The sequence below is a fragment of the Stegodyphus dumicola genome, chromosome 2 (genome assembly GCF_044657685.1).
Source record: "Stegodyphus dumicola isolate Sdum_Otavi_A_Nest chromosome 2, ASM4465768v1".
In the NCBI taxonomy this organism is placed as follows: Eukaryota; Metazoa; Arthropoda; class Arachnida; order Araneae; family Eresidae; genus Stegodyphus; species Stegodyphus dumicola.
This window is the reverse complement of record NC_140769.1, coordinates 36,387,841-36,402,569: the sequence shown is the minus strand read 5'-3', so window position 1 is coordinate 36,402,569 and position 14,729 is coordinate 36,387,841. Positions and strand designations below refer to the sequence as shown.

Below are 14,729 nucleotides of genomic sequence, written 5' to 3'. Positions count from 1 at the left end.
TCACTCTACGGTTTATAAGGTATTTCTCCCGCTTTCCTAGCGTGCCTTCATGGTGTAGTGGTTCTTTACGCTGAGCCGGTACTCCAGAGGTCCGAGGTTCAATTCCTGGGGAAGGCAGTTGCTAATTTTTCAATCTCTCTTGCTTCCAAATATCAGTATGTCTCTACAATAGCGCCTGAATTAAAAGGGGTTGAGAATTCTCCACACCCAGAATTTGGCGATTGGGTCCCCTAAAAACTTTAGTCGCCCTTTAAAAAGGGGAGTATATAAGGTATTTCTCCTGCTTTTCTAGGGTGCGTTCGTTGTGTAGTGGTTCTGCATGCTGTGCCGGTACTCCAGAGGTCCGCGGCTCAATTCCTGGTGAAGGCGTTTCATATTTTTCATCTCTTCTGCTTCCAAAAAATTACCTAATGTTTCTACACATTGATGCATCAACAACAGGTATAGGAGCAGTTTTACAACAGAAAGCTCAAGAATTACGGAGACCACTTTCATATATTTTTAAAAAAACTCTCACCAGCACAAACCAGATACAGCACTTACGATCGCGAATTATTAGGAATTTATGAAGCTGTCAAATATTTTCGACATATGCTAAAGGGATGCGTTTTCATGATCTTCACAGGTCACAAACCCTTAAGATATCCTTTTCAACAGCATTCGGATAAAGCTTCTCCTCGTCAAATGGTACACCTAAACTTCATAGGGCAATTTTCAACAGATATCCGTTATATTGAGGGTTCGCAGAATATTGTTGCAGACGCTTTGTCTCGTATTGAAAAACTAGCCGTTCCTTCGCCAATAAACTTTGCTGCCCTTGCGGATGAACAACACCGGGATTCAGAACTACAAATCTTCCACCTATCTCAACTTATGCAGTTCTCACCTGGAAAATCACTTTATTGTGATGTTCAGGATTCAAGATTTTGACCTTATGTTCCTTCCGGGTTTTGCCATGCCATTTTTAGTCAGTTACATCCTCTATCACATCCTGGCATCAAGGCTTCGAGGAAACTGATACAGCAACGTTTCATATGGCCTAGCATGCGAAAGGACATAGCCAACTGGACACGTTCGTGCTTCGAGTGCCAAAGATCTAAAATTGTAAGGCACACCACCAGCCAACTTAAAAATTTTTATTTGCCCTCATTTCGCTTCAATCACGTGCACCTCGACTTGGTCGGTCACTTATATTTATTATCAATAGTATAATGCATGAATACAATTAATTACTATGTATACATTTTTCTTAAGTCGATCCTTTCAAATTTTTCTCTTTCCACACTTAAAAATGCTTGATGAGTTAGGGGATCTTGTCCCATCGTTGATTGTAAATATGTGAAAATTTATTTTAATTTGCTGAATGAACGTTCATAGTTAGCATTTGATAATGAAATAGTAAGTAGTATTTGAAGTGCGACTCTTAGGTTTAGAAAAACATTTTCTCTATAGATCTGTAGTGGAGTTTTAGGTTCCCTTTCTTTTCTACTGTGGAGTAACGTCATGCCGTCACATTCACTGCTCAAAACAATTAGGGAATATTGTGGGTTCGGTATGAAATAACCATATAATTGACAACCTTTTTGAACAAAATGAAATAAATAGAAGAGATTATAAAGGAAAATTATAACATTTACAAAGTTGGGAATATGCAAATTTAGTCTTTGACATCTTAAACTATGCGTTTTAGATAAGGAGTAAGGAGCGACCTGCAGTATTAATATGTAATAGGAGATTAAAAACAATTGACATGCGTTGAATGCTTCGTAGCAGTGAACATACGATGTCTCAGCAAGATAACTTAGTTGAACGGTAGCCAGGAAGGCCATCAGTCGTTTACAGGAGAGTCAAACGCAATCCATTGTAGCGGAAGAGTTAGGACTTTTCCAAAATGTCATTTCCAGATTATGGAATCGTATTTTGGAAGCTGGATATGTTTGAGAAATTCGGAACAAGGTCGTGTTATCATTTTAAAATAAAAAGGGGGAGATATATGTGCATTTCGTTTAAAAAAATTAAAATATATCTCTACTTTGGAGAAATAAAGTGGTTCGAAAGAATGTTTTGGTTCATGTACTGCAAACATTTTATTACACATTTTATCAGACAAATTAAGAAAATTAATTTATTATTTGTTAATTTTTAATATATTTTCCAGAAATCGATCAAAATAAAAACTGAAATTTTCTGGAAAATCTTCTTTGGAGACTATTTGGCGCCCCTCTACGAGAGGCGCCTGGGGCATCATGCACACCCTTGCTCCCCCTTTGCTACGCCACTGCAATGTGGCTGAAAGGTAGAACACATTCTCCTATGGCAGTAACCCAGACTTCAGCTTAACACGTTTATGTCAACGTGTACCACTGGTAGCTCATGCTCAAATCTCTCATCAAGCAGCGTTTACCACCAGTGGCTCACACTTGAATGTTCTATTGGGTGGCATATATCATCGGTGGCTCACACAGGAATGCTCCATCAGGCGGTGTGTACCACCCGAGGTTCACACCTGAATCTTCCAAATTTAAATAATAAAAATTTAACATATATTAAATGAAAGAAGTAGGAATATTTTATTTGAATATAACTAAACATAACTAACAAAAATTTGATACCATAAACTGTACAGTTCAGTACTATAAACTTAACTAAATGTAATATTATAAGCGTAACTAATAAAAATTCGATTGTAAAAGACATATTTCAATATTATAAACCTAACATTTGTACAACAACATACGCTCACTGCCCCACAGTGAGACACACAAATATCATCGCCGACGTCACCATGTTAAATACTTGTTTCTACCTTATTTTGCATAAATCATAATCTTGAAAATTCATTTGCACATGTCAATTATCAGCATTAAAAATTCAACTATTCCATAAACAAAAAAAAAAAAAAAAAAAAAAAAAAAAAAAAAAAAATTAATATAAATATCAGTAAATCCTAAATAGTAATTTTTTAAATACTTTTTGTAATCACAAATATCAATAATTTTAGGCTTAATATTTATAGTGTCAATTATTTTAAACAAAAACTTATGGCATTTAAGTATAATTCTGAAGTAAAATATTAAAATTCAATAAACACTTATTTAAGTAAACCAAAAGTTTATCTTCTCTTCGTAAAGCAGCAATACCATCTTCTGACAATTCTTTGCTGGAACGCAAGTTATATAAAACATATATTATCACCTTTGAATGATCAGCTTCAGTAACTGGCATTAAAATGGTAGACTTCTGACATCTTCTGGTATTAATAAAAACAAACTTGTTCTCAAAATTTCAGCAGCTTTATTTTAGGATTAGGAGACCAGCACCATTGAAATTGATAAATACACTCCTAATTTCCAGTATCATGGTAGAACCTCCAATTTTATATGACTGTAGCATTTTTGAAGTGGTATTTAATAAAATAACAGATGAGCTTCTCGGTAAAATAAAAATTTTATCGGAAGCGAATAATTTAAAATACAGTTCTACCCATTACAGAATCACACTCTAACTTATTATTACAATTTCTTTCTTGATAAATTTTCACACCTATACAAAATGGTAAATGTTCAGAATAACATTTTTAAACATTTTCTGACATTGCTCAGCAGCAGTTACACAGTACAAATATGATGTTGCCACTCCAATATATATATTTGTTAAATAAGAAAATATTACAATACATTAAATTATCATAAACTGGAAAAAAACAAGCTTCTTGCTTTTAATAGCTTGACCTTGCTTGAGGTAAAAACTAAATTACATAGCAACTTTGTGCATGTGATATAAAACTAAACTGAATTTTCAGTTAAGAAGGAGGGAAAAGAATTCACTTTTTGCTTTATGCATTCCGACATTCTTTTCTCAAAGAACTCGTACCAAGTAAGGAAACAATTCACACTTTGGATTCTTACTCTCCTTCAAGGCAGACCTTTAGCTTGCAGCAGGGGTTCTTTTGTTCCTCTGGCACCAAAATGTCCAGTCTTTCTCCTAGTCTGTGGGAAATGGAAGTCTGTCCTCTTTGTGCACTGCGAACTCCTTGTCATATCACGTGGTTGTAACTCTGGAACTTTGCAGGAACGGAGCTTCTTGCGTTTGATTTTTTTAATTTATGGCAAAGAGATGAACTCAACTAAGTGCTTGTACCTAGTACTCCTTCTGAAAGAATCTTGGCTGGCCAGGGCCGGACCTTTCTCTGCTTCACTTGGAATTTGTTTTGCTGGCTTTACGAGAACATTTGGAGGTTGTTTCCTTTTCTTTTGCGATGCCTGCCCTTTCTTCTTGTTGGCTTCTACTTTAGCTCTTTTCTGGCATTTATCTGGGGTGAAAGTTCCCAATCTTTTATTCTCTGGGATGACCTGTTATGAAGTTTCTTGCAGTGCTATTACTTGGTTCACTTCCAGGTTCTTGGAAAAGATCCTTTAGCACTTGAAAATCACTTCATTCATAGTATGGCTTAACTTGATCAATATTTGCCACATTTTGTTGTCTATTTTTATCCTTTATATATAAAGTGTTATATTTTATTCTCTCTATCATGAATTGTCCTTCAAATTTTTCAGCAAACTTTGTAATTTTATTACCAGGAGCAGTGGATAATGCATGTTTTATTATTAATACTTTTTAACCTACATTGTATTCCATCTCCCTTCTCTTTTGATCGTGCTAAATTTTCTGCTTGGTAATTCCCTGGCAATATCTGAACTTTTAATTGCCTGATTATTTGTTGGATATCTCTCAGTTTGAACTCTGTCTCTCTTTGTTGCACAAAAAATAATTTGTCCAATAAAGTTGATTTTTCTATCTAAAAATAATTCAGCGTGGTCTTGCCCGTATTATCATGTTTTGCTGTTCTCAGTGCAAAAGTTAATCCATTGATGTAGCCTTTTCAGCAACTATGATAATTCTCTACATAACTTTGAATAATTTTTAACTATATTTTTATTTACTCATTCTGCTATGTTAGTCTGTGGACAATACAAAACCATCTTTAAATGCCATATGTCTGTGCATAAGTTTACAAGGATCTGATGAATTGTTTGCCATTATCAGAAATTACTTTTACTGGTGCCCCGTACTTTAATATATATTTATTTAAAAATGAGTTAGACACAGTTTTTGCGGAGGTTCTTTTGAGGGAAACTATCTCCACCCATTTAAAAAAATGGTGCATGATAATCGAGATAGCTATTTTTATTTATTTGAATTCAAGGTAAGGACCCAACAAGTCATTACCTACGAATTCATTAGGAAAGGTAGTTTTGATACTGTTTAGATACCTGGCCAGGCTATGGTTAATGTTAAGCTAAGGACCCAACAAGTCATTACCTACGAATTCATTAGGAAAGGTAGTTTTGATACTGTTTAGATACCTGGCCAGGCTATGGTTAATGTCATTAATTAATTTACACATATAACAGGACCTGACATAGGCACTTACAACTTTCTGTAATTGCAGAAGGTAAACCGCCTTGCAGATTCTGAACCATTTTTCTGATTCCAAGGTGGCCTGAAATAGGCGAATCATGTAACTTATGTAGAATACTTAAGCTAGTTGGGAGAAACTGGTCTGAATTCATAATTTTCATAATTGCCATCATATGGAATAATAATTTATCGATAATTTGATAATGTGCTGCTCTGTTTCTTATTGCATTAATGTCCACATGTTCAAAATTTTGTGGATCTTTAAGCATAGATGTTTTTAAACTCTCGATCTGCTTTCAATTCAAAAATAACTGTGTTGAAATCAGTTATTTGTGAGGTTAACATAGGACATTTAACCGTGTTCTCCTCCTCATCTAGCTAAATTCTTGATAGTATATCAGCAACGACATTTTCTTTTCTTGGCGTATGTTTAATAATGAGATTATATTCTTGTAATTTAAGAGTCCATCGTATGAGCTTTGGCGATAAATTTTTGCCTAAATACAAATATCTGATGGCAGCATGGTCTCAATAAATGTTGTTGAAGGCATTTCCAAAATACACTCAGAATTTTTAAACTGCTGATAGAATGGCTAGAGTTTCTCGTTCTGTTGCGGTGTAGTTCCTTTGAATTGGGTTCAATGTAAGCTACTGGCGGCCGTTTTGAGATAGAATGGCACCAGCTGCATAGTCCAAAGCATCAGCAGCAATTTCCAAGTTCTGATCCCCTTCCGAGAATTCCAGTATTGGAGCACTGGTTAATGCTTGCTTCAGTTGCTCAAATGCCGTGTTCACTTCTGCAGTCCATGTATTTTTTTTTTTTTTTTTTACCTTTTCAAAACCAGTAATAGTTGAACAAACAATAAAATGAGTACATGCTCAAAAATGATGCTACTTCTTTTGCTGTGTTTGGAGGCAGATAATGTTTTTTATGCCTTTTTGTGAAATTTTGTACTTAAGATACTGATGTTCCTTTGCGGTAAACCTGCATTTCAAGGCATTTGCTTTGAGTCTAATTTCATTTAATAAAGAAAATACTTCATCTAGATGTTGAACATGTTGGTCAATTTTTTGCATGGCAATAATGATATTGTCGAGATGTACATAGGCTGTTCTATAAGACTAATTTTACTGCAACGAAACCATTCATCGAAATGTTAATTTCTGGGGCATAAAAAAAGTCTGTCATCTGTATTAACAAAAGCTACCGATAAATGGCGTGTAAATGCTCGTGTTCCTGAATATCACGTGATTGACCTGAAGCGTGTTTGCGGGAGCCTATAATACGTGGCCAGTTGTCAAAATGGAAGCATCGATAGAATAACGTTATGTGATTAAATTGATTAAATTTTGTGTTCGTCTGCAAAAATCAGCATCAGAGACCTTGGACATGATACGTGAAGCTTTTAATGATGAAGCATTAGCGAGGGCAAGTGTTTTTCACTGGCATAAAGCTTTTAAGGAAGGCAGGCAAAATGTGGAAGATATTGAACGACCTTCAACGTCTGTCATGTAAATTTTCAACATCAAAGTAGACAAAGATGGATGCTTCCATTCACTACTTTGTTGTTTCACAGTTGGGTCATAGTGATACAACCAAGCTTCATCTGCTGTGATGATGCGTTTTAAGAAATTGTCGCCTTCTTGTTCCAGTCTTCAATGTCTGTCACAGAGACAATGATTAACACAGCTGCGATTCTCCTTTGCGGTTATCATTAAGGAGAACCGCAGAATTACAGTACGTCAGCTGCATACTCTCTTGAATATTTCTGAAGAAAGTGTTCACTTAATCATGGCAGAACATTTGCAACTGAAACGTGTTTGTGTGCGAAGGATTCCAAAATTGTTGACACCTGAGTGCACAGAATGTAAAGAAAGACTGGAACAAGAAGGCAACAATTTCTTAAAGCATATCATCACAGCAGATGAAGCTTGGTTGTATCGCTATGACCCAACTGTGAAACAACAAAGTAGTGAATGGAAGCATCCATCTTCGCCTACTCCCAAGAAAGCTAAAACTGTGAAATTCGCTGGGAAAGTTATGAACATAATTTTTTTTATTATGAAGGAATTGTGTATTTACACACTGTCGAGCCCGGCAATGCCATAAACAGCTCGTACTACGCTAATGTCCTACGAATAGTGGTACAGCATGGTCAAAGGAAATGTCCATTGCTCCGAAATGAACTTCCTATTGCATCATGGCAATGCTCGACCACATATTGTTCGTTGCGCACAGGATGTTTTGCAGCATAACAACATAGAGATTTTATCGCACCCTCCCTACAGTCCTGATCTCGCTCCATGTGATTTCTGGCTGTTTCCTGAACTTAAGAAACCATTATGAGGCAAACATTTTGTAAGCAACAAAGAATGTTTAAAGGCTGCGGAGGCAGTTTTGAAAAAGCTCTCAAAAAACAGACTTTTACATGTTTTTCAGAAGTGGACCGAACGTTGGGATAAATGCATTGCGTGCCATGGTAGTTATTTTGAAAAAGACCATGTAAATGATGACGATTAAAGGTATTCTGTATTTTTTATAATTTTGGTCTTATTGAACAGCCCTTTTATAAAAGTACTTTTTCCTAGTATGGACCTTATCACAGTACCCATCATATGTTGAAATGTTGCTGGTGCCTGTTATAGGCTGGACCTTATCACAGTACCCATCATATGTTGAAATGTTGCTGGTGCCTGTTATAGGCTGAACGGCATTCAGGGATATTTTAATAAGTTTTTGTACATTTACCTTAGACTAAATAGTTCTGCTCTTAATAGTGCTCATAAATGTACAATTTTTCGTTTTACAAATACCTTTATAAATTTAAATTTAAGAAAATAACTTAATTTTCATTTAAGAATCAGAACTGTGAAAATATTTTGCGTAAAATTCAGTTTGTTATTATACCTATTTAAATGTTCAAAGAGACTAATTATGGCAGATTCCTTGTCTTTCTTTCCCCATTTCAAGGGTAATTTATTGCTTTTCACATTCTTAATTTCTGCTTAATCTTCTTTCTTTTCCTAGTTAATGTTGTTCTATTTTCATTCTAAATCTTATATTCAGCTTTATTTATTTTGATGTTATTTTTTAGTGAAGTTTATAAACTTCTTGAAATGGAATTCACATAACAAAATTACGTAAAGTAACTTTGCATCAAATTCTTTGGAATTAGTTTTGAACTACTTGTCCTTTTAGCTAATTTATTTTAGGTAAGTTAGCTAAAGTACCTTAAGTTTAGAAAAATGTCTAACTGTAAGGATAAAACTGAAAAATCTTGATTTAAAAATTAAGCAATGAATATAAAATTTTATAAATTAATGTATAAGTTCAGGCTGTGAAAGCATTTATAGAAAAATAGAGTGATTATTTTTTTATGCAAATGAATATAAAATTAGTTTATTGAATTATTTGAATGTATTAAAATATTAAATTATTTTTTAGAAAAGTCTGTGTTTCATGCTGTTTGATTGATAAAATAAACTTCCACTTATGACTTATGTTACTGATTTTATAGCAATAAGTGATAGAGTTCGAGATATTCTTCATCAAGGACAAGTTGATGTCCGTGTTCGCTATATGATTGAAGTATTCTTTGCAATTCAAAAGGATGGCTTTAAAGTAAATATATTTTCTTCTTTTCTTTCCTTTTGTTTTTCTTTGGAAGTGATAATTTTCAGTATTTTTATACATTATAAAAGCTTACCTTGCTTTATTTTTATCATTGTTATTATTATTTATATTATAACCATCTGAAGTTTTTGTATGAAGTTCCAAGCTAATGTAACAGGTTGGTTGGTTGGTTGGTAACGGAGGACGGGGATGTCTAACAGAGGTAAACAGGCATGTGTCCCGCACCCTCCACTAACCAGGAACCCTGAAGCCTCAAGAGGCCGCCTCGAGAGCTTTTTAGGATGTTAACAAGAGCATTTGCATGGCCATACAAGGGCAGATTGCATTCATTTTACCGTTTTGACATTTGTTGTTGCAATTTGCTATGGTAATTTTGCATATTCACAATAAAATTCAAATAAAAATACAAATTAAATATACAGATACAAAAATACAGTTACAAAATAATAGGATTAAAATACAGGCTCATAGGTTTAAAAAAAAAAAGTATTATACATATAGAGAAAAAGGCATATGTCCGTGGTTGTTATGCCATGTCTATTGAAGTACTAGGTCGGGAATGGGCCGTGTCCCGTAATATGAGCCGTAAGAGGAGCTATTGCAATGTTGCGTTCAGTGCTGACTTTCGGGAGGTAGCTGTATGTACGTCTTCCAGTTGTGCAGTGCGTCCAGTCTTCCTGCCAAAAATTTAGGCCTTGACCCCGTAATAGCCCTTTGAGGTAGGAAGGAAGGGCTGGGATTATGATTTTTTTCAGCTTCTGGATCAGTGGCTGCTTGCTTGGCCAGGCTATCAGCTGCTTCATTCCCTTCATTTTCTGCATGTGCCTTGATCCATGTTAAGGAGAGATGTTTCTGTGGGTTGCGCTGTAAAAGTTGTTGTCATTTGATGATCAAGGGCGAGGTGTGGTTGTGATTATCTAGTGCTAGAAGTGTTGACATACTGTCTGTGAAAATTTTCGCCCGTTCTATATTATTATTGAAAGTGTAATGTACTGCCTTTATAATTGCCTGCACCTCCACCTGGAACACACTGTTGTTTAAGTCAAGGCATCCTTTCCATACATGGATGATTCTTCCTTTGTCATAGTGTGCAAAAGCGCTGCCTACTCCATCTTCCTGCTTAGAGCCGTCGGTGTATATTTGTGTATCCCTCGAAACTCGCATCATTGACAGTGGCTGTATCCGTGAGATGTTAATGCTTATTCCTGTGCCTTTACGTGTGGGATGAGTGTGAAGAGTGTTACCTGGGCTTTGAAGTTGTAGAGGGCTGTATGTTATGTTGCCAAATGTTGCATCTTTGCAGAGGTATATGAAGTAGTGTAGACTGCCTCTTGTTCTGCCCATATGTGGAGTGGAATGAGCCCTCCAAGGACTGTCGCTGAGCTGGTGGCTGTGGTGCGGTACACTTTACAGAGATTCAGGGGGGAATGGTCATTGAAGAGATGTAAGATGTTTGATCTTTCGTCCTCCCATCGATTGGGCCCATACGGCAGCAGAATACAAAACTATTTTTTCAGCTACCACATGGTAGAGGATCTTCTGAATATGATGATTCTGACCCCAGTTTCAACCTCGGAATGCACGCGCCTTTCTCGCTATAGCTGATGTTTTGTTCTTTAGTTCTTGGATGTGAGGGATCCAGGTTAGTTTTTTATCCCAGATTACACCTAGGTATTTTAGCGTTTGGACAATCGTTATGTTGGCTCCTTGTAGTTTGATACAGGGGCGGCGCGTTGGAGCTGCTTTGGGTATTATATTGCTGATGACTTTGCGGTAGAGATTGTAAGCTTTAAGTTGCTGCAGATATTGGCGAGGAGGGAGCAGACTTCGGTGCCGTTTTTCTTGAGCTCCGCACGAGTGCGACCTTTGACAAGAAGAGCTGCGTCGTCTGTGTAGGCGATGACACTTGTATGTCGTGGCCAGTTTGCATCCAGTACAGCGTTGAATGTCAAATTCCAGAGAATTGGTCTCGCACAAGAGCCTTAAGGACATCCTCTTTCTTGCACTTTGAAGGTAGTGTCGTTGTTGATGGCTATGAGAAGACTACGATTCTCTAGATAACTACTAAAAACGCTGAAGAGGTTGGTACTGTGCGTCTCGGAGGGCCTGTCTTATCGCTGGCCACCAGAGTGTGTCAAACGCACTCTGGAGGTCTATGGATATGAAAGCTGTATGGAAACCTGTAGTGCTATTGCGTTGAATTGTTTCATGAATTTTGCAGAGGGCATGTGTAGTGGACGGACCAGTGTGAAAGCCATACTGCCTGGGGCTGAGATGATTGTTGCTATGGAGATGATATTTTAGTCTGTTAACAATTAATTTCTCGTAAATTTTGCCCAGGGTTGGCAAAAGGCATATCGGGCGAAAAGAGCGCGGATCTTGCGGGCTTTTATTCTTTTTGAGGAATAGGACAACATGTCCTTTCTTGAATGCCTGCGGGAATATTTGCTTGTCAAAAAGTTCATTAAAGAATTTGTAGAAGAAAGGAGGGGCGTGCTTTGTAGGCAACTTTGATGCTATAGTTCAGGCCGTCTGGACCGGGGGCTTTTTTCAGGGCTAGGTGTCGGAAAATTTGCTTGACTTCCTTGTTACTAAATGGTATATCATGTGGAGTCGGTGGGATGTTGGTATTCATGCGAACAATTTTCCGTGCTGGTGTATCTTCCTCCGCGTTGTCTGTGGGGAAGACTTCGTTGAGGATTGTGGTGGCTGTATTTTGTACTGGATTGTCGTTGCTTGTATTTGGTGGCTGCATGAAGATTTGAGCTGGCTGATATATTTCACTTGAGGCTAGCTTGTGGAGGATTCCATACGGATTGCTGTTTTTGGTGCAAAATTTCCTCCAACTGGTAATTTTGGCCGCTAGTATGTTGTTTTTGTAAAGAGCGTGCTCTTTGCGTAATGTCGCCAATAGTTGGATTTTCCTATCTTCATTGGTGGTGGTACGTATGCGGCGTCTGATAGCTCTGCATTTTTGCCGTTGTTGTCTGAGCTCTTTCGTCCACCATTTAACTCCTTATATTTTCTTTGCTGCGCGTGAGGGGAGTAGTTCACTACAGGCTGCTGTGGTTGGCAGTGGGAATAAAGGCAAAGCATGTTTTGCTTCCCTTAAATAAAGCTAAGACTAAACTAAATAAAATTCTTGCTTTATTCCGTAAATAAAATAAAAGAGCTAACACTGTAGCCTTTACATTTTAAAATCATTTGATTGAAAGCAAACTAGCATAATGCTAACTGATAATCACACAAGAGAACAAGAAACAAGAAGCATTCGCCGATACCGGCGTACATATATGTATACTCGGCCAACCCGCCAATCTTGACGTCATCGGCCAATCAGCGGCAACCACGTTAGCGTACCGCCGATTGACCTCCGATCAAAATTTGCATGTGGAAAACTAAAGCCAACAAACGGCCCTCTTTTCCCCATGCAAAGACAAAAACAAAACTTTCACAGAAGTTCATAGTTCAATTCTATTATACGAAAACACTTATTGTCTTTAAACACTGAAAACATCTAAACAAAACTTTCTTAAATTAACAGCAGTCGCTGCTTTTGTAAATAAGTTGACAGTATTTAATTTACTGGTGATAAATTCAAGGTCAAACACTCCATCATTTACTAGTTTTCTAACAAAGTGATATTTTACGTCTATGTGCTTAGTTCGGCGATTTTCTATTGGCGATCTAGAAAAATCAATGGCAGGCTTGTTATCACAAAATAATTTACACGCTCTTAAATTAAACTTTAAAATTTCATCTTGTAAGACATTTTTCGTCCACATTAATTCCTTCGCTGCTTCAGATAAAGCGATATACTCCGCTTCCATGGTTGATAAACTTACACATTTTTGTTTAACAGTTTTCCAGATTACCGGTACTTCATCTAAATATAATATAAATCCTCCCATGGACACGCGGTCATCTCTATTACTTGCATATTCAGCATCTGAATAACAATATAAATTTAGATGTTTAATCTTCGATAAGTTTAACTTATATAATTTAGTACTATTGAGATAACCAAGCAATTTCAACAATGCTTTCCAATGCCTAATTCCAGGATTCTCCTGAAATTGTGATAAGATATTCACTGCATATGTAATATCAGGCCTTGTCCTGTTAGCTATAAAAACTAAACATCCTAACAGATTTCTAAAGGGTAATGTATGCATTTCTGCAACTTCTGCACTTGTAGATGGACAATCTAATTTTGTAAGAATAGTGCCCTTAGCTATGGGAAGTAAAGTTATTGGTATCTGGAAATGTTTAAATTTTTCAAAAATTTCTTCGATATATTTTTGCTGATGTATAAAAACCCCATTCTCATTCTCTAAGAATTCAATTCCAAGTAACGTTTTAGTTTTGCCTAATACTTTAAGATCAAAAAACTTACTCAGCTGTGAAATTACTTTATCTATACTATATTGATCTTTACAAAAAATCACAATATCATCTACATATAACAAGAGAATTACATTTGAACTCTTATAAACACAATTACACCATTGTATTTTCTTAAAATGTAGATTTTCTAAAGTACTTTCAAATTCACAAAACCATTCACAGCCGCTTTGATGTAGACCATAAATGGCCTTGTGTAATAAACACACTTTATTTTTCTCTTCGATAAATTCCTCTGGTTGGGTCATATATATTTTCTCATTTAGGTTTGCATATAAATATGCGTTTTTTACATCTAACTGACAATTAGTCCATCCATATAAACATATCAGGATAGTGAAAAATATTCTTATGATTGAAAAATTTACTACAGGACTGTAAACGTCATCAAAATCTTCACCTCTTTTCTGCCTGAATCCCTGTGCTACTAAACGTGCTTTGTATCTAACCACTTGATTCTTTTCATTTCTTTTTAGCATATTGAAACCATTCACAGCCGCTTTGATGTAGACCATAAATGGCCTTGTGTAATAAACACACTTTATTTTTCTCTTCGATAAATTCCTCTGGTTGGGTCATATATATTTTCTCATTTAGATTTGCATATAAATATGCGTTCTTTACATCTAACTGACAATTAGTCCATCCATATAAACATATCAGGATAGTGAAAAATATTCTTATGATTGAAAAATTTACTACAGGACTGTAAACGTCATCAAAATCTTCACCTCTTTTTTGCCTGAATCCCTGTGCTACTAAACGTGCTTTGTATCTAACCACTTGATTCTTTTCATTTCTTTTTAACATATAGACCCATTTGTTTCCAATTATTGTTTTATTTTCTGGCTTTTCGACTAATTTCCAAACCTTTCTTTTCTTTATTGTGTCGATTTCTTCTTTCATTGCCTTGTCCCATTCTTCGGCATTTACTGATTTTCGTGCTTCTTTAAAATTTTGTGGGATAACTATTTCTACAGAATTTGCCTCTTCAGACACAGAGCTAGTCTCCTGTTCTACGAAATTAACTTTCCCCGAGTATTCGTTTTTTCCACTAAAATCGAACTTATCTTTTTCATATTTAATATTTCTTGCCTCACAATACTTTTCAATATCATTATAGGATCTAAAACGGGTGTCTGTTCCCTCTACATAATAATATATGTCTGTACGTGTTCCATCTGTCTGTACGTGTTTTACATGACAAAGTCCGTCATATCGCTTAACGTAGCATATTCTATCCCAATTATTAAAGTATATCCACATCTTC

At 36.0% G+C, this 14,729-nt stretch overlaps 1 protein-coding gene across 2 annotated transcripts in view; it reads left to right on the top strand.

Annotated features, from left to right (window-relative positions):
* Positions 1-14,729, top strand: part of ncm (pre-mRNA-splicing factor nucampholin) — a 134,337-nt gene that overhangs the window by 75,192 nt on the left and 44,416 nt on the right. For both annotated transcript variants that reach the window (XM_085810576.1, XM_085810577.1), the window contains one exon: positions 8,940-9,043. In XM_085810576.1, the coding sequence (XP_085666702.1) occupies positions 8,940-9,043 (104 nt within the window). The remainder of the gene's footprint in view (positions 1-8,939; positions 9,044-14,729) is intronic.